This window comes from Rutidosis leptorrhynchoides, unplaced genomic scaffold, assembly GCF_046630445.1.
Source record: "Rutidosis leptorrhynchoides isolate AG116_Rl617_1_P2 unplaced genomic scaffold, CSIRO_AGI_Rlap_v1 contig26, whole genome shotgun sequence".
Classification (NCBI taxonomy): Eukaryota; Viridiplantae; Streptophyta; class Magnoliopsida; order Asterales; family Asteraceae; genus Rutidosis; species Rutidosis leptorrhynchoides.
The window spans coordinates 1-23,574 of NW_027266507.1; the positions used below are offsets into that span (position 1 = coordinate 1).

The window sequence follows — 23,574 nt, forward strand, 5'->3', positions numbered from 1 at the left end:
GAACTTAGACAAATCAAGGAGCAGATTCTCAAATACTGTATGCGGAAAAGTTCAGAGATTAAGCCGATAATTAGAGTAGAATTGGTAAAGTCAAGAAGACTTGGAAAGGTCTAGGTATTAGCAATCTCAATTGGTCCGTCATTAAACCTAGGAATGCCTATATAGAGCAGAAGACTAAGCAACATCAATATAGTGAAAGTTTAAGTTCTAGCTATACAAGAGCATACTATTGTACAAATGGAGGTGACCTGGTTCGCTTTTGATTATCTTTGAAAAATTCGACTTCTAGAGCTATAAAATATGGAGGATACTTGTGTATTGAGTTATCATGATATACGAGATACTATTAGAGTTGGATGTATCAATAGAGGTTACAGATCTATTTTGTCATATGCTTATCATCTTTGACACTTGATCTAAGAGCAGAGGAAACTTAACTCGAGCAAGGTCAATCACAAGGAAGACAAAATTATAAACTGCAGATCAAGGCTAATGCAATAAAGCAAGAGACTGAACACAAAGACAAATTCCCAGCAGATAATACTTTAAGAATTAGCATTTAAAAGAAGGATTGATGAAATTATGCAGCTCAAAACAACATGTTTTCGTTTCTATATAGCAAAAAGTAATCACCTTTAATGAGCTTAAGGGCATTAAACAATTAATTACAAGTATTCTTACAAGACAGGAAGCAGCTACCTATCATATCATCAATGTCAGTCCGCATTGCCGCTTTTCAGGAATGACAACCTGAAAACCAAAGACTCCATGACCCTCACAGGAACAGACTTGTTCTTTGCCATTGTTTCCGTAGTATCACCCTGACTGGTCTTATCCCTACAAAACTTGATGATATGAAGGCTCTCTTCTTCCGTTGATCTCTGGACAACAATTCTTGACGAGTAGCCTTTCTCTCCCATTAGAATGCATAGTTCAGTTGGATTGTTAGCCGTAAGCGTAACCAAGAACAACGACCCTTCTCGGACAAAAATTTATCCACAATCGGTAATATCTTATCGATTACGCTCGGGCCATTCTCCCATCCAGCCCAAGAGGCTGCAATTCCTCCGCGGCCAACTTCATCCTCCGGCGTTGGCACGTAGGGAGGATTCACAACCATCAGACAACCATTCCTTCAAGACGTTTTTCAATACCTGATGCAATATCGGTATTAACTAACTCAACATGAACTCCATGTGATCCCATTGTCTCACTGGTCACTCTTATAGCATGTGGATTGATGTCAGTGGCAATGAAATGTACTCCTTCAAGCTCTTCCCTGAGCATGAGGGCTAGAGAAGTAACTACATATCCGCTCCCACAACCGATTTCCATGCATAGTTTTGGATTATGCTTTACTATGTTGCTTCTATCAGCCAAGAGAGCATCTACAAGTGCAAATGAATCATCACAGGGCTCATAAACTTCAGGGTGTGAGCTCATGAGCCGTATTTGGGCAATTTTGGAATGCATCTGTAGTTAAAACCAGACAAATAAATAAGAATAGCCTGAATACGTCCTTTGAACTCATCATCACCAATGTCGAAATCATGGGTATAAGTAAAAAGATAGTTTTTTTTTCTCCCACAATTCATTTATAACAGCAATGGAATTATAAAACAGTACACTTTTCAATCCTGAACAATTGAAAGCAAGAGAAACACGTGCATGAAAATAAAATTCGAATAGTAGCTCCTAGATATTTGCATTTCAGCAATGTCAAAGCATCAAAGGAAGATCGAGAGAAGTATATAGAATTCATACTGGAGTGGCGGCGCGTGTAAGCGGTGGGCGGCTGAAAAATTGTGGCGGCGGCCAAGCTCCCTAATATCTCAAAAAGTATTTGGCTGGAGAAAGATTGATAGGAGAGGTCTCCATCAAATTAGGTTTAGCAATTTTAAAAAAAAAAAAATTATTTTCACATAAAGGTTTGATTGATTGATGCCTGAGATTTTCCTTTTTGAATTCCAAAACCTTATTTGCATTCCAAAGCCGAGTTTGGCTAATCAATGAGAAAACCATGTTAATTTTTTTTTAAAAAAAAAAAAAAAAAGTCCAAAACCGCATATTTTGCATGTTGTTTCTCAAATTCTGCCCAACTTTCAATCTGAACATATTGATCCCTAAACTTTGGAGTGTATTCATTTTAATCCATAGCATGGATTAACATCGACAGTGAAAGTCAATGTAAGAGGATACTAGTATTTTGATTTCTGCAAGTTGTTATTAGAAAAAAAAAAAAAAAATCTCTGGTGCCAATATTTTGGAATTCAAATAGGAAAATGTAGTATATGGCTATATGCAAGTAAAATGGGAATTCTAATGTTCGTTTATGTTTTTCAAATGTTTATTTTTGAAAAATAATTTTTATTTTATTATTTTTAAAAAATAATTATTTTCGATTTTTTATTTTTTATCGAGAAAATAAAAAATTTGATATAGTTACTTTTTAAAAATTGTGAAAATAAAAAATGTATAAAGATACTTTTCAAAAATAAGCATAAACAAAACAAACGGAGTCAAAGTACTAAGGTTGACCGTTTGGAGAAAAGAGAAAAAACCAGCCAGTCAAACCTACTAGCATTTAACACTTGAGAGACATCATTTCATCACCGGTAATCTGCCTTTGTTCTCCATTTTCCTGCAATTAATCCATATTTGAACTGGACAAGATCGGAGTTGCACCTTCTTCAAGAAATTGCATCACGGGAATCTGGAGTATTGGATGCTCGCAAAACAGGTATCCTAATTAATTTCTTTGATCATCAAAACTGAAAAAGTTTTAAAATTTCTTGGTTCATTCCACACAATATATTCTCTTTTTTTCTGGACACATCTATCCCAAATCAAATAGGAAAAGTTTGTATTGCATAAACGATTTGTAAAATTACTGAGCATAATTTTAACATACATGAATGAAGTATCTAGAGTTTTTTTCTTTTTCTTTTTTCATTTCCAAGTACCAACGCTAGTTTTTGAATCTTAAAGGCCAATATACTGGCTCAGGAGTTCAGCTTGCTTCCCGATTCTTGTGATTCTTTCAGCGGATGGGATGGTATTGAGTGATGCCACGTTTCGGAGGTAACTTTCTCAGAATGAAGAGAACCAGAGACGAAGGTAATATCTCAACCAACTGCAAAATTGACATAAAACATAAATGAATAGGTGATAGACAACATGTAGACACACAACACAATCTTATATAGCATTTATTTATATCTGCCAGCCAGTAAGAATGGGAAATACAATTATGATATGAGAGAATCTCCAGAAAAGAAATGAAAAGGATGACTATAAACCAACACGTACCAGGTAATAAATGAAGCTTAGAATTGGATGATCCAAAACATCAAGGTCTGCATCTTTATCAAATGCATTGAAGCACATCTGAAGCACACGAGGATCACAATGAATACCACAAGTATGTAGGTATAACTTTATAGATTATACGTGTCTAGTATGAAGCCTGACATTGTGGTCACACATCAACTTATCCAAATTCATGAAATTGGAGTGGACAAGTTGTTACAATAGAGAATTACTAGTACTTAAGTATGCAAGCATGCCAGTCTTCCAAATATCAGGTTAAGAAAAGTTAACGGGGTGAGGAATGAGGACTCACCATAATGCATCTGATAAGGAAACAAGAAAAACATATTGTGGTCACATAGCCAACCTGCCCAAGCCAAATCAGAAACATTCATTAGAATTGATAAAAGTTAACCATTGCCAAATTTTTATAGTTGCAGAATGTAGTCACCTCTTGAAGCTTCTTACGCCGTCCCTTTGATTCTACAGGAAATCGTTGCAACATTAAGAAGAGCCTACAGAAAGATGACAATAGAATTATGAAATGTCAGATTGAGAGTTTGAGACAACTGAATTACACTTCAACACAAAGCAGGGGAAGTGTTTGGGACAAATCATTACTTGACTTTCTACCAATGCTTAAACATGAAGTAACTCGTGCAAAAGGCAAAGGCAGGCTTCATCGTATGGCAATTAGAGAGGTATCATATCGACTATTCTCTTGAAAAATTCGTTACACATGTCTTAGTGGCTAAGATTGATATCAACATACAGCACTCATAATGAAGCACGCATGCAACCGGATAAACAAATTATGAAAGTTGTAACATTTTAACCCTGGCACCTGATCATGTTAGCTGTCTTGCAGAGAGCTTATAACAGAGGGCTTCATACATGAAATACTTTTGGAGGTTTGTATTCATCATGCATAGAATTTCAGGGTTTCGCACATTAATATCGAAAGAGGGATATTTCTGCTCAACAAATCTTCCAATTATGAAAACCTAAATTCCACCTCAAATTACTCTCTCGCTACCTATAATAAGGTGGAATCTGCCAATTCAGTAGTTTGCTGACCAACACAAAACAGGTAACTGGTATTCTAACCTGATACAATCAACTATTTGTTTCATTTTATTGCATGAATGGGTCATCGGTGCCAGGTATAAGGAGAATGGGTACATTAAAACCAATAGCTAATGGTGCACTTAATAGTGTCGCAAAGTCGAGAGAATTTTCAGTTATGTCTAGATCAGAACAATCTGATCCGAATGAGTCAGAAAGAGATTAAAGCAACGAATTAAAGACAAACTTAAGCTGACAAAAAATGCAGGCCAATTACCTTCCACCATAAACTAGGAAACCAAGAGCGGCAAAGAGAGACAATACTGCAACATAAGAATAAGAAAAAAGATGCATCAGTTTCTTAATTGCACAAACTGTTATCTAAACAATCATGCTTTTTTCCAGTCAAGAAAACCTGCAAAAAACATCTTCGATAGGACGATGACAAGCCGCACAGGCTTCCACAATTGTACCAGCCATATAGCAACCTGAAATGAAACAACCACAGATGTAAACGATTGAATAGAAATATTCATCATAAATGCTTAGTGATGCAATCATAGCAACAGAGGAGAATTTTCACCTGAATTGTGTACACCACGGCATTAATTGTATAGAAGCTGGGCCGAAGGGCATCAGTGGATACTGCACGTGCCTGTAACACAACAAGTACATATAAACCGTGAGTTTCATTAAACCTTGGAGAGGATAAAATAAGCCAGCCAATGCTCCAAGCTTAACCTGGTAGTAAATCTCTGCCCAGAACAGGACCAAAAGTGCAAATGTCGTGAAGAAAGCAAGGCTTGGGACGTCTAGGAGAATATGTTGGACAATCTAGAAAGTTAAAGAATAAGGTTATATGGAATCGAAGACACTTCAAATTAATAAACTCCTAACATTAGTGAAGAAAAACCTCTGGCTGCAACTTCTGCACAGCACGTCTGAAAACAAAAACCACCGATCGAACTGCAAGAGGGAGAAAAGAATAGCTAATAAGAAAGACATAAAAACAGGACACGAAGACGATTATTAACAAAAAGAAGAACGAATAAATAGGGTATAGTACTGACATCCATTCACCAGGAAGTTGAGAAAGTGAAACACCTTCTGCGTAGTCCAACCATATTCTGGAACTCTCAACTGTATCCTTACTAATTGAATCTAAAAAATAAAACAAGAACAATCAGAATCAGAATCAGAGAAGAAAATTACATTTAACAAACAAAGAGCCTCCAATTCCAGTGCCTTAGCTAATATTCTGTCCAGGAAAAAAACAGTTGAAAACAAAGGACTTTGGACCAAACTTTCCATTGACAATGATAGCGAGGTGTAATCAGCAAGCTATTAAAACATCCATTAAACCAATTCAATAAACGTTTACATAGAGATACATACAAGAGCTATGATGGAGACGAGGCCGTACAGAGCAGCGAGGACATGAAAAGTGCGATCCTGCCAAAGCCTGGATTTATTTATGTCATTCCACCAGCTAGACGCTTCTTTCAGATTGCGAGCTATCAGCGCCGCCGTATCCATTTGAACGCCGCCGCCACTGGATAACATCCCTCTCCCTAGCCGGAGATTGGAAATTTGCTTCTCTATTCAAACAATAAAGTCAGATCACTTTCAATTTCCCTACTTTGGAAGCGGTCGTTTGTTTGTCGGAGATGAGAAGATAAGAGATTCTGTGCGGTGGATTTTCTGGAAACCACCGGCTACAAGACGGTTTTTGGTGGTGTTTATGTGTTACGCGCGCCTTTGTGGGGGTAGATGCCAGTTCACGTGCTGTTTGTCCTACACGTGGATGAAACTATTTTGCTTTGTTTTTTAAATATGGAATTTTATTTATTTATTTATTTATTGGACAATTGTAATTTTTTGTTTTTAAAATATGGAATTTTATTTATCTTTTATAAATATTTTCAGTTTATAAACATTAATATGGAGTATTAGATCGGAAGTTTGTGGGTGTAGATTAGAAATTTGGTTATTAATTGAATAATCTACGGTATTGAAAAATTTACGGACGGAAATAGTATGAAATATGGTGTTTTTTTTTTTTGTCTCGAACATAAATAAAGTTTGAATGTAAAGTTTTTTTTTTTTTTTTTTCAAGTGAATGTAGAGTTATTGCGATCGGTCTAAATTATTAAAAAATATTAAGAGAGCGTTCGTTTTTTTTTTGGGAATATGTTTAGTCTTGTTTCTTTTTTTATTTTTTACTATAAATATCTTTAAACATATCTTAATTCATATATATATAATTATGATTATTTTATTAATTTTATTATTTAATGATTAATTTTATCATAGAATATATCTATAAATATATAAATAAATATTGATAAGTGGCTATTATAATGACATGTAGACATTATAATTTAAAAATTATTAAATTATATTATTTAATATATAAAACTTAATCACATATCAATTATATATAAACACATTTAAAAAACATAAAATAATATAAAATAATATTAATTTTTTCCAGATATTCTCAAAGAATTTGGAGCAAAGCATGCCTCAACCAATAAACGAACGCATCCTAAATAAAATGATGTATTGATTTGATCAACTGATCAAGTAAATTTACTCAATTGAATTATAAAATTTCATATGTTTTTTATTTTTGTTTTTTTATTTTATAATAATCTGCAAATACCTCATTCATTCATTAATATCGTTTAATCGGACAAAGAAAAAATTAGTGTTTAATTTAGTCGAAGTTATATGTCAATTTGCTCCCTTCCCTCCTGACAAATAAATAAGAACATGAAGTAAAATTAGAGTTAATGCTCTTAATTTTATACACAAGGAGATCTGGTGCGATTAATCTATGTGCCCGTAACTTTAGCTCATCGATGAGATTCCGACAATCGGCTTCAAGCTCGAAAAAGAGAAACACCATTTGGGATGGTCACATGATCACATCACCATGCAGCAAGACAATCCACGTTAAAAGAATCATTGGCTGCTTCAATAAGCCCAGCTTTAGCGTCGATGATATTGCTACTACGCTATCTTGCAAAAAGCAAATCCATAACTATTCTTGTTTGAATCGTAAGAAAGTACCGCGTTAAAATTCAACTTTAAATAACATGCATCAGGTTTCTTCCATATGTCCGAAAAGAGGATGGATGATAGGCCGCGTCAAAATGTTCTTGATTTAGTTTTGAACATAGACACTACTACAATATGTGCTTAAGGAGTTCGTAGTATAATCAATATTGTACCAATAATTCTATCACTTATGTGCTCCTACAAAGGAGAAGACAAAATTTCGACAATCACAAATTGGCTTGGCCGGAATTACAAATTTACAAGCCTCGTGATTCGTGTTAATGGACTTAATTATGATGAAAACTTTTTTTTTTTTTTTAATAATAACAAAAGAATATACGAAAGGTTGAAAGTTTACCGTGACAACCAGTATATTGCATCGTCTAAGGAATGTCTTGCATTTATGCACCGGCAGGCGGCAACTGCACGGTTTCATTTTATTTTTATTTTTCTAATTATTGCATCATTACGAGGTTCTGATTCGTCCGTGCTATGCTTTGAGTGACAGCACCCGTCTCTTTAATCACATATGCCTCGGTCAAACGCACAAGTTTGACTCAGATTGGATTGGAATGGTGGGAACTACTATGTCATTGATTGCAATTTCAAGGAGGCTAATCAAATCTAATTAAAGATTAAATGATTAATAATAACTTTTGTGTATCACAAAAATAAAAAAACGAGAAGAACCGTAGAGAGGCTAAAATAATTTTCTTACAATACAGAGAAAACAGTAGTGTAGCTGTAGCTCTCAAAGAGCTGAAGAGTTGGTCTGGTCTGGTCTGGTCTGGTCTTGTTTGACTATCTGACCCAAGTTTTAAACTAAACAGTCCAATACAAGACAAAGACGATATGAGATGACTTCTTCTTCTCTCATCATCATTCACTGTTACTCCATGACTGTCACACACAATCAGACAAAGCAAAGCAAATGCTAAAAACAAACCCAACACAACACAACTCTCACTCACTCATTCATGAGAGATACTCATTCAAAGGGGAATGCTAGTGTTACAAGCTAACATTATTACAGGGAAGAAGATCTTTGCATGAATTTCAGATCAAGCAAATGATTTTCATTCCGTAAAATGGATTATGAAAGAATTGAAAAGCCCCAGGTTTGCATTTATCTTTTCTCATTTCCCAATGTAGCCGCTTGCTTGTTTCATTTTTTTAAAAAATAAACCTTTTTTTAAGCTCTTTAACTGCAAAAGATCATACCTTCATTCTTTATTGTCCCATTGATCTGTCATTTTTTGGTCTTAAAGGTTTCTCAATTACAAAACCCATATCTTGTTTTTTCAATTTTAGGCTGTGCAATTTATTTATTAAGTTTTTTATTGGGTTTAGGGTGGGGAGGGTTTTCACCAAAGAAGCTCAAGAAGCATGCTATTGGGAGTGGATAAGAAGAGGAAAGAAGATGAATATAAAGTAGAAGAGTTTCAGTCTCAGATTATTCCCACTTATGAAACAGGTGATTGCTTGTTTGTTTAAGTGTGTTTGTATGTTAATCATGTGATTAATTTGAGTTTTTGATGGCTACTAAGTTTATAATGAGCTTTAAAGATCAATCATTTAATGTCAGATGTTGCACTTTAGAATGATAGATAATAATTTGTTCTTTCCATTGGATGAAAAGCAAAATGATTGCATCTGCTTTTCTGGAATGCTTATTTCAAAATCAGATTTTTCAAGGCTTCAAGTTTTGAGATCTAAAATTTTTCCATTTTGGTTTAGTTTTTTTGAAAAACCAATCAGAAAGGGAAAAGTTTCTGTTTGTTTCACTGAGATCTATCTCTTCATATCTTTTGTTAGGTAAGGTGGGAGAGAAACAAAAAAGGGGAAAATGAAAATATGAAAAGGGAAAAAGGTGTTATGTTTTTGTGGAGAAAGCTTTTGTTTTCTAATTTTATTTTAGAAATTTACCTGTGCTTATACTGGTCTTTTGATTATTGTAATAGTGTCTAGTGGTAAACTGTCGAGCTCATTTGATGTACGAATCTTTTGTAGGTGGTAGCGGTTCCGATAGTTGCAAAGATGTAGATGTGGTTTGTGAGCGTCCTGAATGCTCGACGTCAACTACTGAAATACTCGGTGAACACAGAACAAAAGATCAATCTTTCTTCAATTCTAGAACTAGGTCCCAAGACTCCTCACCAGATTACGATAGTGGGCAAGATAATAGTATAAGTATGTCGTCTTCTTCGATCTTCGACTTTCAGAAGGCTGATCGAGCCCCTCAAAGAGTTCCCCTCGGTCCATTTTCGAAACCGGCTCCGTCGAAATGGGACGATGCACAAAAGTGGATAGCAAGCCCTACCGCCGCAAGCAAGCCGAAGAGCGGTCAGGGTCAAGTGCCAGTTGGTGGAGCTCGGAAGGTGGGTTATCTTGCTCGCCAGTCGTCTGCTAAGGTGGTCCTCGAAGTTCCAGATCAAAGAATTGATGCTTATGAAGAACCAGATACTAAAAGGATTGATATAAGTCAACAAGCTAAGAAGGAAAGTGGGATGCAGAAGTTTGTTAGTTGGGAGATGGAGCCCTATCTAGATTCATATGGCAAGCCGGTTCTTATGATTGAAAATTCGATTGCAGAAACAGCTAGTAAGTGTGCCTTGTTTGAATTTAAATTTAAGTGCTTCATGGTTGTTTTGGTTATTTGAGATTGAAAAATTGTAATTCCTTGCGAAACTTGGATATGCTGTAGCATTTCCACTTATCAGCAACACTCAAAGACTTGTTAGAAACTCGGGCAAGTCTGTAAATTAAAATGTACATATGGGGAATTATAGATTGTGTGTATTTTATATTGTTGCAGTTAACCTTAGCTGCCATGATACATCTTCTGTCATCCATACTTCAACCACCTTTTATGCCGCCGCCGCCTACCGCCAGGTCGGTGTCGATGAGAGATATGGGTACAGAAATGACTCCAATTGCTAGTCAAGAACCTTCAAGGACAGGAACACCTGTTAGGGCCACGACGCCAACACTGAGTCCGAATTCCTCTCGGCCGTCGACTCCAACTCGAGCGGCTCCGGTTTCATCTCCGATAAACACGCTTGTCGATTCAAACAAGGATTTGTCTGAGAAGGAGCTACAGATGAAAACAAGGAGAGAAATCATTGCCCTCGGGACACAGCTTGGTAAAATGAACATTGCTGCCTGGGCTAGTAAAGAGGAAGAGGATAAAGATGCATCAACTTCACTGAAAAACATGGCCACTGCTGATCAACCAACTAAAAGTGCTGTTGAAGCTCGTGCTGCTTCATGGGAGGCTGCTGAGAAAGCCAAGTATCTAGCAAGGTATTTACAAGATCATCAATTTTTTTTCTAAAACATGCCTAATGTGTGATGGGAAACCATTAACAAGTTAATAATTTTGTGCAGGTTCAAGCGCGAAGAAATGAAAATTCAGGCATGGGAGAATCATGAAAAGGCGAAAACAGAAGCTGAAATGAGAAAAATTGAGGTGTTTCTGCATGTTATTAAAAAAAATATTGGGAATTTGGTTTATTGAAGGTAGCAGGGGTGAACTCTAGACTTTGTTTTGCAGGTTGAGGTTGAGAGAATAAGAGGGCGTGCGCAGGATAAGCTTATGAACAAGTTAGCGGCTGCAAGGCATAAGGCCGAAGAGAAGCGAGCATCGGCTGAAGCGAAACGGAATCGGCAAGCTGCGAAAACAGAACAACAAGCTGACTACATCCGCAAAACTGGCCATATACCTTCCTCATTTTCCTGGTTTAGGCTCCCATCATTCTCCTTTTGTGGCTGGTGCAAGTGAAAACTCAGAATCTACCAGTCTTGTCTGCATTTTTTTGCTAGGTGGCATTCCATTTCTATGTGCACTTCACATGTCCTTGTGTTTATTTTTTACACAGTATGTCGAGTTGGTAATCCTGAATACATCAAGTCTATCTTATGTGAATTCCGTGGTGATTATTTTTAATGTAACACTTTATATATTAAAATGAAAATTCCTCATCTTTTAATCTGTTTGTGGAAGCTTAGCTTTCTCCGTTAGTAATGATTCCTTCAAAACAAGCATATGAAGGACTCAATAGTAACAAAGTGAACTTTAGGGACTTTAGTATCAAATAGTTTAAAGTTTGAGGATTAATCGAATGTGGTGCTGTCGTAATTTAAAATAAGAGAGGGACTAAATCAGGTGAGAAGAATAAGATAAGGACCGGGTTGGTCGTTGGGGAAGCCCAATATTTTGAACACAAGCCAAAGGCCCAAACACAACAAATCACACAGAGAGAAAGGGACTTAAGTCGCACACAGCACTAGACAATTTCCTCTCCTCATGAGGTGAAGGCCTTAGCTTTAAGGTCATACACTCATCATCATCTTCAATCTCTCCAATCTCTTTCTCTCTGTATGTTTTCTCTCTCTGGGTGACGGCTTCTTCTTTCTCCTAATCACTCTTTTAGATTTGTTGGATCGGCTTTGGCGGGAGCTTAATTTCGTTCTCCTTCAATAATAATTCGATCTGAATTCGAAGCTCGATCTCGCCATGGTTTCAGCTACGCAACACCAGCAGCAACCACAACCTTCCCAACCATTGACAGCTGAAGAAGAGGCGTTAAAGAGAAACACGGATTGTGTTTACTTTCTGGCTTCGCCTTTAACCTGCAAAAAGGTTTGTGGAATCTTTTTTCTTTCTGATGATTATTCTAGCTTTTGGGGGGTTACCCTATTTTCGTAAGATCTCTTAATTGTTTGTTTTGGATCTTTGGTTTCTTTCACTAAAGTTTTCAGATTTAAATAATTCGACTTATCTTTTTAGCCCCGTCTTTGAAATTTTGTATTTGAAGCTTGGTTGTTATGTGAATTACGATGCTGCAATTTGGAAATGATGATCTCTTTAGTGTTCATGTTGGTAGTTATTGGCGATTCCTAATTTCGTTGCTAAACCCCTCGTGAATCTCACAAACTCATGTGGGGAAAACCTGCGCTGTATTTTTTTTTTTCCGTTTAATTGTGTATATTCTTGTGATTATGGATGGAATATTGCTTCTGGTGGCTTTTAGCTTGCTCAAAATGGCTCTCACTATGCCAAAAGTCTAGTTAAGTAATAAATTTAGTATTCTTCCTGGTTCAGCTTGTTCATTGTCACCGGCTATTTTTGTTGTTCTCATGTATTGTTATATTCCTATGCGGTGTTCCTTTTTTCTTTGTTTTGATTTTGATTACTTCCCCATAACTAAGACTTCTTCTTTTCTTCTGTTTCAATAGGGAGCTGAATGTGAGTACCGCCACAGTGAGTATGCCCGTGTTAACCCGAGGGATTGCTATTACTGGCTCAATGGTAATTGCATGAATCCAAAATGTGGGTTTCGGCATCCTGTAAGTAATCTTTTCTCACTTCCTTTGACTCGTTTTTATGTCAGTTAATTCTATGTGAGATTTTCCAGTAGATTATCTGTGTTTTATTATCTATCAACTTATGTGGTGTTTTTATTCTCTCTTTTCAGCCCCTTGATGGTTTGTTAGGAACACAAGCAGCAACAGGTTCTGGTTCTTTTTGTGCCTCCATCTCAGACAGCAGTGGCACCGGTAACTCATGTTTCTTACAATTCCGGCAAACCGGGAGTTCCATGTGTTTTCTTTCAGAAAGGGCAGTGCATAAAAGGCGACAGATGTCCTTTCTTTCATGCACCAACCAATCAATTCGGTAATAAATCGTCACAGCCAACAACAGTACCGGCTCCTGTAAATGAGGTTCCAAAGAAAACGTTTGGTGGCCTGCAAAAGTGTACTGCTGAAGAACGGAGGGTCCCACCTGCAAACATTTCAAAAGCTGCTCCTCAGGAAGCTAAACTTCAAGTTAAACTTGCTCCCAAACCTCTACCCGTTTTGAAAGAGGAGGTTCCTCAATACCGACCGGAAATGGTTTCTTCTATTGGGAATGGAAATTCTGGGAGTCGCTCTAATCGTTCTCATCAAATGGATGTTTCTGATGATCATGGTTTGCAAAATGGTGGCTACGACAATGATGAGTTTTTGAGAGAGTCGTCTCCTGGTTTTGATGTTCTTGTGGAGGATGAGAAAGATTCTGATTACTACCAAGGTGAAGATCAATTCGGGAGACCTGAAGGAAGGAATCTGAATTCCGTTGATGAATACAACATTGACCGGTCTGCTGAATACAATTCAATGGGTGATGCTGACAGATACCATAATCCACAGGGTTATGACTCGTATGAGCACTATGACCAAATGGAAGGGCGATATGGCTGGGAGCAACAGAAAACTTCATCCGAGAGAGTGGGACCGTCTCATCTCGAAAGGAGGGGTGGTGGTGGCTACATGAAGTCGGAGAGACCTGATCATGTTAAAGAGTCGGATCTGCGGTACCGTTTGTCGAAGCCTAGGGGAAGTACTAATGGCTTGAGATCAGTTGTGAGTCATGACTATCCGACTGACAATCGCAATGAAGATAATATTTACCAGCCTCCTTATAGAAGAGACTTGCAGCGCCATGAGCCTTCTCTTAGTAGTCGCCTCCGAGGAAGAATAAAACTCCCTGAAAGAGAAATGGACAGGGGAAGGAATAGGAGCCGATATTCCCCAGGGAGACCACCTGTCTCCTCCTCCTCTCACCAGGGAAGGCTTCGTGATAGAATTCAAGGAAGAGTGGAAGAGAATTACTATAACGAGGGTAGGAATTTCAGAGAGCCGCCACGGATGATGAGAAGGGAGTCGTCTTCTGATGAACGAAGATTCGGTTTCGATCCTCCGAAAAGTCTGGCGGAGCTGAAAGGGAAGAACGTGGAGAATAGGGAGTATAATAACTCGCTTCGGAAGCGAAAAAGTTTGGAAGATCATCATCTTCCATCTGATGGTGATTTCTCTTTCGAAGGGCCAAAGCCTCTCAGTGAGATATTGAAGAGGAAAAAAGGATCTGAACAGCCGTCTTCCATGAATAATGACGTCCAAGGAAAGGAAGATATTCAAACTTCTGAACATGTTGTAACTGATAATAAGCTTTCTGACTCCTCAGGGGTTGAAGAGGAAGAGGTTGTTGTAGGAGGCGATGGTGATGATATGAGAGAGGAAGAATATGAATATGAGCAGGGTGATGAAGAAGGAGAGTACTATGAAGAAGAAGGATACGAAGAAGGTACTTACGAAGAAGGTACGTACGAGGATGGTGAGAATCCTGCCGGAGAAGAGGAATACGTTGACGAAGAAGGAGAAGAAGAGGAGGAAGACAATGTTGCCAAAAAGATTGATGTGATGTTGTCCTGAGGGGAGGTTGTTGTAGGTTGTGGTTGTAAACGAATCCTGTTTCGCGGAGGAAAAACTGATTTGGTTGATAATCATCATGCTAGCTAAGTAAACTGATACATAATTATGCTATAGCTAGCACTAGAAGGCATAATCCCTTTGTTTTTTTAAGTTTTGTTCTTTTACAGTACTTGAATTTCAGAGCTTATTTCCTTTGTATTTGGAATAGCTGATTTGAATGGCTAAACTCTTGATTTGATGCTTTGAGGCTTTCTTTTTTATGCAGCCACCGTTTCCGGCTTTTAGTTTTTAGTCAAGATTGCTAAATGCATCATATAAGAAAAACTTTTGCTGTCCATTTCTTTTTTGCTTCAAACTCTTTTCTTGGAAACTCTGTGCTGAGCAACAATTGACAGAAATTTCTTATAAGAATATTGGATGGTTTTCAGCCTAAGATATATGTATATAGTAGTTTAAATGAAAATTTGCACGCAACATGTTGGTGTGTGAACCTATGTACATCACCGAGACGCGTTGAGCTGGTGATGAGCTCATTACACGTAAATTTTCATTATTTTACTTGGCAAACACGGTACCTCCCCTCCACCATATAAATAAACAATGTTAGACATCAATTCATCTTCTTTGCGTTTGCAACTTCCTCTTTATATCCATATAAGATCATCTAAGTTTCTTCATTTAACATTGATCATTAATTAATCACTTGTCGTTTGGACAAAACATCTTAATATGTCCGCTGCATCTGCAGCGGCGGCCGCGGCCGTCGTTATTAGACGGCGTGCGTCGAAGAAAGCAGAGAGTTCCTCTTCCTCCTCCAGCCAGAATATTCAATATTACCAGACAAGGACTACACGATCAGCGACACGAAGCATTACATGATAATTCGAAAGAGACATGAATGGAATAGTTTTGTGGAGTATTTAAGGAATCAAATTAGACCAGCAATTGTTGTCTCTCGATGTAACGGTGGTCAAGTGGTGGAGTATCTCAAGTAACTAGTTGATCAAGATTGGACAAGCCTTGCCTCATAGGTTGATCGTCTCGGGGATGCTTACGTGGAAAACGGAGGGAAGCCGGACGAAAATCCGTTCAGAGCGCCAGAGGTGGGATTAAACTTGATGGAAGTGAAAGATGCTCAAGATAATGCTATGAGGAGGATGAATGCTCAAGAGAACAGGAAAACCAAGAGAAACAAGACTTATTTCTGTTACTTATAAAAATGTACGTGATAATAATGTATATTCTCCGTAGTAGGATATTTATTAATTAGTATAGGCATTTTGTAGTACATTTCATTAATGCTATTATTTAAGATTCGAATTTATTCTTTCACTTAATTTAAAAATGGTTGACCACTTCAACGTTTATTGATTCATCTGGATGTTATAATTGTCACATTCCAATTTTAAAATTATTTTTCACTAATTTTTTCATTTATAATCTCATTGTAAAAATCAAAACATAAATTAATCAAAACTTATAATATCTGATTATATTTTTTAATTCTATCAAAATATCATGTTGAGTCAATTAAATATGGACGGAAGAAGTACCAAACTATACTATTTTTTTTTTTTTTTTTTTTTTTTTTTTTTTTAATTGGCAATTGTCAAAATTTCATTCAACTAACGCATCCAATTGGACAATACCCGCTATACGAAAAGATAGTTAGCTTAAAGTAAAACAAATGGAAAACGAGGAAGAACTAATAGGACGCCATGCTGTAAGTGTTTCAGCATTGAATCTGCATGGATGAGGGTACCGTAACAATTGCGAGCGGAAAATCCATAGTTGTTTGATGTAAACGCCAATGGTCGTGTAGCGGGGCGAGGCCTTTCCCACCTGACCAGATGCCGGACTATTTACCTGCTGGATAGCCTGAAATTCTAAACGCCAATGGTGAATTGACTGAACACAAGCTATCGCTCTACCACACACTGCATCGAAAACCACTTGATTCCGATTCCGCCATATAGTAGTAGATTAAATCTAAATTTGTTTTGAAATTATTTTTATTAAAAATTTAAATAATACTATTAACTTTTTATTTTCATTTATTTTAATAGAAAATACTCATAAAAATCCACTATTTATATAGTCAAATAAAAAAAAAATACAATCTTTCATTAAAAAAAAATAAAAAATACAATCCTAAGGGCCCAAAATAAAATAGATAGTTCTTCTTGAGCCCATGTTTCTTACTCAACTGATTTCAAGAGATGAGCTTGAGCCCACGTTTCTTACTCACTGTTCGTCTCTTCAATTAGCAAACAAACATTGATTCGATTGTGATGAACTTTTGGTAAACCCCAGCTTAGCTCAGCTGCTCGATCCTCATAAACCCTAAAAAAAGTATCAGCCTAAAGCCATGTTAATGAATGCTGGTCATAATCACTTTCAATTTCCCTCCAAAACGACACAGCAGATGCTATCTCTGTTTTCAAAATGAAGCGGTTTATCATTGTCACCGCTCTCAATTTCTTCTTCAAGATGTTAATTCATGTTCGTAAAGCATTCTACTCGAGTCGCAGCAGAATATTCCCTCATTTGATCGGTGTAAGGTCTTCATCTTCCACTATTTGTTCACTCTCACATCAACAATCGTTTTCGAGATGGCCATTGATTGTTTCCCCTCTGTGTATATGGTTCACTAGTTTTGTTTTATATATTCAGACACCCATTTACCTCCAAATCAACCCCACATGATTCTTTTCACGGTTTAGATAAAGATTATTTGCGTAAAATTGTTCAGCAAGAGCAATGGAATGATCCAAAGATTGTTAATTTGTTCAGCTCCGCGTTAGCTCCCATTTGGGTGTCTAATTTTCTAGTTGAGCTGAAGCAAGAACCTAAGTTAGCATTGAAATTGTTCAAATGGGCACAAGCTCGGGTTGGGTTAAGCCACACAACTGAAACTTACTGTATATTGGTTCACATTTTGTTTTATGCAAGAATGTATGCTGATGCCACTAATATTCTTAAGGAATGGATTTTTATTGAGGAGGGAGCTGACGAGTTGTGGTACTTTCGACATGTTGTGGTCTACTAGGCATGTCTGTGGTTATGGGTTTGGGGTGTTTGATGCTTTGTTCAGTGTTTTGGCTGAGTTGGGATTTCTCGAGGAAGCAAATGACTGCTTTATGAAGATGAAGAGGTTTCAGGTTTTGCCAAAAACGAGGTCGTGTAATGCTCTTCTGCATAGTCTTTCTAGGCTGGGGAAGTTAGAGTTGTCCAGGAAGTTTTTCAATGATATGCTTGGGGCTGGTATTTCCCCGTCCGTTTTTACATTCAATATAATGATAGACTTTTTGTGCAAGGTTGGGGATATGGTAACTGCCAAAAGGATGCTTTTACAAATGAAACAGATGGATTAATACCAGATATATACACGTATAATACTCTTGTCGATGGATATGGAAAGGCTGGACTATTAGATGACTCAGTCTGTTTATTGGAAGAAATGAAGAATGTGGGGTGTAATCCCAATGTAATAACTTACAATACTTTGATTAATTGTTTCTGTAAATTTGAAAGAATGCCTCAGGCTTTTGGGTTTCTCAATGAAATGAAGAGTAAAGGTTTGAAACCGAATGTGGTAACCTTTAGTACTTTAATCGACGCCTTTTGCAAAGAGGGGATGATGCGAGAGGCTATTAAACTTTTCTTCGACATGTGGCGAATTGGTCTGTTCCCCAATGAATTTACATATAGTTCCTTGATTGATGCACATTGCAAAGAAGGTAACATCATTCAAGCATTTAAGCTGGGTAACGAGATGTTTCAAGCAGGACTTAAATTGAATGTTATTACTTACACGTCTTTACTGGACGGGCTTTGTGATGCCGGCAGGATGAAGGAAGCACAGGAAGTTTTCAGAGGGGCACTGCAAGCTGGAATAACTCCCAACTTGGGAACTTATACTGCCCTTGTTCATGGTTATTTGAAAGTTGGTAAGATGGAGAATGCCATGGAACTTTTGAAAGAATTGAAGGAGAAAGGCATTAAACCAGATTTGTTGCTTTATGGAACTATCATCTGGGGTCTGTGCCGTCAGAATAAGGTTGAGGAATCTAAACTTGTATTTAACGATATGAAGGGAGCATGGTATTAATCCTAATACTGTTATCTACACGACACTCATGGATACATACTTTAAGTCAGGTAAAACCAGTGAGGTGCGTGGTCTCATGCAAGAAATGTTGGACTTGCATATTGAGGTAACAATTGTCACCATCTGTGTATTACTTGATGGTTTATGCAAAGCAGGATTGGTTCAAGAGGCGGTTGATTATTTTGGTAGGATTTCTGAATTCGGTTTGCAACCAAATGTTGCAGTTTACACAGCTTTAATTGACGGCCTTTGTAAAAATCACAGCTTTGAAGAGGCACAAAAGCTATATGTTGAAATGCTGGATAAAGGTATGACTCCGGATAAAACTGCTTATACTGCTCTAATTGATGCAAATTTAAAGTTGGGAAATTTCATGGAAGCTTTAAGATTGCATGACAAGATGACCGAAATCGGTTTGGAGCTTGACCTACATGCCTACACTGCTTTGGTTTGGGGGTTGAGTCAATGTGGTCAGTTGTATCAAGCAAACAAATTTCTTTATGAAATGATTGGGAAGGGAATCCTTCCAGATGAAATTCTTTGCATCTGTCTAGTAAAGAAGTATTATGAGATGGGAAATGTAGATGAAGCCGCTAAGATGCAAAGCGAGCTGATACAAAGGGGTCTGATTACTAGCATAGTAACTTCTGAGGTGCCAAACTCGCAAACTTAGATTTGTCTCTGTGAATTTTGTGCTGTGTACCTTTTTGAGAAGAAAAAACTATGGTAGAATTGACAACAAGCAGCTTCAAGCAGCCAACATTTGCTCTGTTTTGACTGACGATTGTGAATGTCATTGGATGCAAGAACTGCTACTGAGCAAAGAATCTTTGCAGAGTTGTCAACTCTAGGGTGGCCGTCGGCTAAAGGTTCGAGCTGTGAAGGACTGACAAACGAAAACGTCATGTGTGAAAAGGGAGACATTGAACGGTTTGAAATGCAGCTTTATTGGGTAATTACCCTTCTCCGATGAACTAGCTAGCATTTGAGTTTAGGTAAACTAGTAGTGATTGATGCAATGCCAGTGTGATTGACCAACTATGATTTTTTTGTGTCTTGTTGTCAGATAACCTTGGAACAATTGAGCAAGACATAGCACAGTCTGAAAGAAGGGTCTTCAGACCATAGATGAAGAACACGACAAAGAAAAGGAAGTTCCTTGTGAGATTGATACAATTTGATGAAAGACCATAATCTGGAGTTTCATAATGTTTAGTTAAGAAGGAATTTTGTATCAGAACATGTTTAGTTTTGACTTGCTTACTCCAGTTAAATAGCTGGTAGAAAATTGTATTAGCTCGCTCATTCAACTTGGAATGAAAATTGTATAACGACGTGGATGTGCTTGGTCATTTATTATTTTAATGACGTGGAATATATTTGATGCATCAGACGCCGCATGTCATGATTTTATTGGTTAAATCCAACGTGAGGGACGATTTTTATTTTTATTTATTGATCGATTATTATTTTTTTATGTTTTTACTTTTCTGATTTCTTGATAATAAATAAATAAATAATCTGTTTAAAACTTAATTTTGTACAGTATAGAATTACTAAACAGTCAGATAGTAATAGTCTGAAAAAGAGTCAAAAGACCCTAAGCAGAAAGCGGTTTGGGTGTGGAGATCGGATTCAGGCTCGGACTCTCTCAACTCTGGTACGGTTTCAGCCTTGGACAATCTCACTCTCTCTAGAAAGTCTCTTATATAGAGCCGTTTTAACTTACAAGCTTGCTCATCTTGTTCAAAATCAAATCGTCATCTTCGTCAATCTTCAATTTCAATGTCTCAATTTACTAAAACCCTCTCTTCTTTTTGTATCTACAGTGAGAAAAGAGGAGGCATTTTTCTTCTCCCACGCGGACGAGTTCTGCCAATCGTTATTTGTATGGAGAGCGGGATTCCAGTGCAATCCTATAACGTGAGATCGGCTGCTGGAGCTGACAATTCCTTCATGTCCAGCAGCACGTTGCATGACCTAAACACCGTTGATTCTCGTCCTACTGAGAATATCCATGGGATTGACGATCAGGATGCTGTTGTTCAACACAGGTTGAATGACGAAGAAGACGATACTTCCAACGCTGCAGTCAGTTTTACTCTTTTTCTATTTAAATTATTATAATGCACCATGTCATTGAAATTGCCAATTTCAGCTTCATTTTCTCTGCAAACAACTGTCTTTTAGTTCAATCATATGTTAGAGTCGATAATAGTGTCAACTGTGATATACTCTTGTTTATGAGTTTCTGAGCTGAGCTGAGCTGAGCTTGCATCGAATTTCAAGTTTTTCGGTTTTTGGTAATGCGATTGTACCCCAGTTTCGTTTATCCAGGGTGGACTAAGATAAATAGAAAAGTGTGATAGCAAGTAAGCAGAAGAATTTTATTAGGGATTTATAAGAGTCTTCGTCTTGTCTAGTTTGTACATTTTTGGAATTCTAAACTTTTTACTCTTACAGGTCTGCATGAATGATGCATTTCCAGATTCCTTACCCACTCAGGTTGTTGGAGTGGAAGATGAACGTTCTAGCCTTGAAAATATCGATTCATCGAGGGCTGCCTATGAGATTCTGACCATCGAAGGTAACATATTCAAGGTTTTGCTTATTTAACTGTTCCTGTTACCCATTATTGGTTGAAAACTTGAAATATCAACTTTACATGGAACTTGGCTTTTACTTCTATAGATCCTTTATGTTTTAATGAACATTGACTCGTTGGATGGGATGTGGAACCAGATGTTAATCCTATTGAAAATGCAAGGGGTAGATTTGTGGAAATTATTGTCGATCACTTCATTAGTCATCATGTGATAGAAGTGGGTAATGAGACAGACTACACAACACAGCCAAGCCAAGATAAACTGATCAAAAGGAAGACAAGAGGTGCCCACTTTGAAGGTGATCCATCATTCGCTCTGCCGTTGATGTATATAGCCAACATCGCCAGGCTTGCCTCCTTGAATGGTGGTCAGGAAAAGACCATTGGGGTGCCACTGGAAGCAGCTGGTGGTTTGTATAGAATGGTGGCTAAGAAGTTTCCTAAAAGGGGTAATGTGCTCTCTTTCTTTAATACTCGACAAACATTTTAGCAGCTAGATGTTTACTCCTTTGCTTTACAATCAACATTCATGCTGATTGTAAATTTGACTTTTTATTAAACCGTCTTTGGCTATATTTTCCCGTAGGTAACTATATGTTCAGAAGAACAGAACTGGCAACTTCACAGGAAACAAGGATAAAATTTCCGGAATTAGTTGTTCAGGAAGAGAAGCGAGTTCGTTTTACACTGATCAATGGTTTAGAGATTGTTGAGAGACCAAATAATATGCCACTTGAAGATGCTGAGTGGTGAGTTATTTCATCAACTGTATTTTTTATTTTTTTTTGTTCTGTTAATCATTTGGGGCAATATTTTCTGTAGGTGACTGTTGATCTGTTAGTATGCCATGGCACATATTTTACTACCAACTTTATCGCTCGTTCCAACAGGTTTAAACGATTGACTGGTCGGAATGAAGTAGTTTTACGTGCTCACGACTACAAGCACTATTCTCCAAAACACAAGACTAGGCATCCTGCAATGATCACCATAACTAGCATGCATCATCCGCCGCCTGTAAGTTTGAACTTCGATCCAATGTTTACTTGGAGAGTTGATGTACGATTCTCTTACACTACTCGAAGGTGCAGTTTGTGATTCCTATTTATTGTATATAAGTGAAGGAAACAAGGGAGAAGTTGAGCAAATCATTTTTCCATCTATTCCTGTATGTGGGTTTTGTGAAAGAGAGTTAAATAACAAAGAGCTTAGGTTGTCATGTTGAACAAAATCCTTTCCAATCATGCTAAACTTGTGCTTTGCTGTTTTTGTTAATGTTTATTTGTTGCTTTCAGAGATTGCCCGGGGCAGGTAATTCGTCTGTAGATTCTGCAAAAGGATTCCGTTCTGTAAATGAAGTAAGAACTATCGTCTAAGTTCAACTTTTTTACTTCTTAGTGATTAAATCATGATAGATTGTTTCGAAAACTCACTTATTTCCTTTTGCAGCCACCAATTCAGCAGCAGACCGATCAAAGCGTATTCACCAAAGCTAAGCTACAACAGCCTACAAGTCAACCTCAGTTTCATCCTATTCACCTAAGCCAACAATCAATCGCTTCACTCAAGTCAACACTCTTCACACTTTCCCACCCATAGCCTCCTGCCGTGTGCTCCGCCTTCGCACTTGGCTGAAATTCCCCCCAGTCACCAATCACCTCCTGTTTCCCAACACATGGCTTCTCCACAGACCCTATCTTCAGGGCGATTGCCTATAACGGTGAGGCTCTAGTAATTTGAACCTGTCTTTCTGAATTCGATGGTTGAATTAATATAGTATTTCATCTTAGTATGATGTTTCCTAACTGCTTGTTTATGATTTTTCTGTTTCAGCCGAACACCCCAGCAAAGTTTTGTGATGAATGTGGTTCTCAATACATGAGGGAAACTTCCAAATTCTGCTCAGAGTGTGGTGCTAAAAGGATAGGACTTTGAGATGATCCAGTTTATGAGCAGACGTCCTCTTTTAGATTCTAGAACTAGTGTTGGTATTGTTATTTCTAGTACTTCTATACATTTTGTCAGTTTCATTTAATCGTCTCGATCGTTGTTCTTGTACAATTTCCAATACTTTGTTCCTCACATTCACATTCCGTTTAAATATTCCGCCTCTTATCATGAAACAGTGCTGGATCGATATTAGACGTTTGAAAGTTGGAGCAGAGAA

The 23,574-nt window shown here is 37.4% G+C and overlaps 2 protein-coding genes and 3 pseudogenes across 2 annotated transcripts; 3 read left to right on the forward strand and 2 right to left on the reverse strand.

The window, feature by feature from the left end:
- Positions 1-716: 716 nt before the first annotated feature.
- LOC139882342 (uncharacterized) lies at positions 717-1,473 on the reverse strand (annotated as a pseudogene).
- Positions 1,474-3,040: 1,567 nt separating this feature from the next.
- On the reverse strand, positions 3,041-5,928 carry LOC139882354 (tobamovirus multiplication protein 3). Its single transcript, XM_071866688.1, has 11 exons — positions 5,770-5,928; positions 5,445-5,535; positions 5,288-5,340; positions 5,116-5,208; positions 4,958-5,029; positions 4,790-4,862; positions 4,652-4,697; positions 3,761-3,824; positions 3,623-3,676; positions 3,310-3,387; positions 3,041-3,133 (listed from the first exon to the last, which is right to left on the reverse strand). The coding sequence occupies exons 1-11, from the start codon at positions 5,908-5,910 to the stop codon at positions 3,041-3,043; spliced, it is 858 nt and encodes a 285-aa protein (XP_071722789.1). The 5' UTR covers positions 5,911-5,928.
- Positions 5,929-8,525: 2,597 nt separating this feature from the next.
- LOC139882353 (uncharacterized) lies at positions 8,526-11,218 on the forward strand (annotated as a pseudogene).
- Positions 11,219-11,953: 735 nt separating this feature from the next.
- LOC139882359 (zinc finger CCCH domain-containing protein 17-like) lies at positions 11,954-14,691 on the forward strand. The gene is given in 4 exon segments (XM_071866691.1): positions 11,954-12,079; positions 12,676-12,786; positions 12,915-12,962; positions 12,964-14,691. Coding segments are annotated over 4 exon segments (2,013 nt in total).
- Positions 14,692-17,136: 2,445 nt separating this feature from the next.
- LOC139882343 (uncharacterized) lies at positions 17,137-23,342 on the forward strand (annotated as a pseudogene).
- Positions 23,343-23,574: the final 232 nt, after the last annotated feature.

What these genes read in the sequence shown, in the direction of transcription:
- LOC139882354 (XM_071866688.1), bottom strand. Translation starts at nt 5,910, where the DNA reads ATGGATACGGCGGCGCTGATAGCTCGCAATCTGAAAGAAGCGTCTAGC. An exon ending in CAACTTCCTGGTGAATGGAT is followed by an intron (nt 5,341 to 5,444) that starts GTCAGTACTATA and finishes TCCCTCTTGCAG; the next exon opens with TTCGATCGGTGGTTTTTGTT. An exon ending in TAAGCTTCATTTATTACCTG is followed by an intron (nt 3,134 to 3,309) that starts GTACGTGTTGGT and finishes TCAATTTTGCAG; the next exon opens with TTGGTTGAGATATTACCTTC.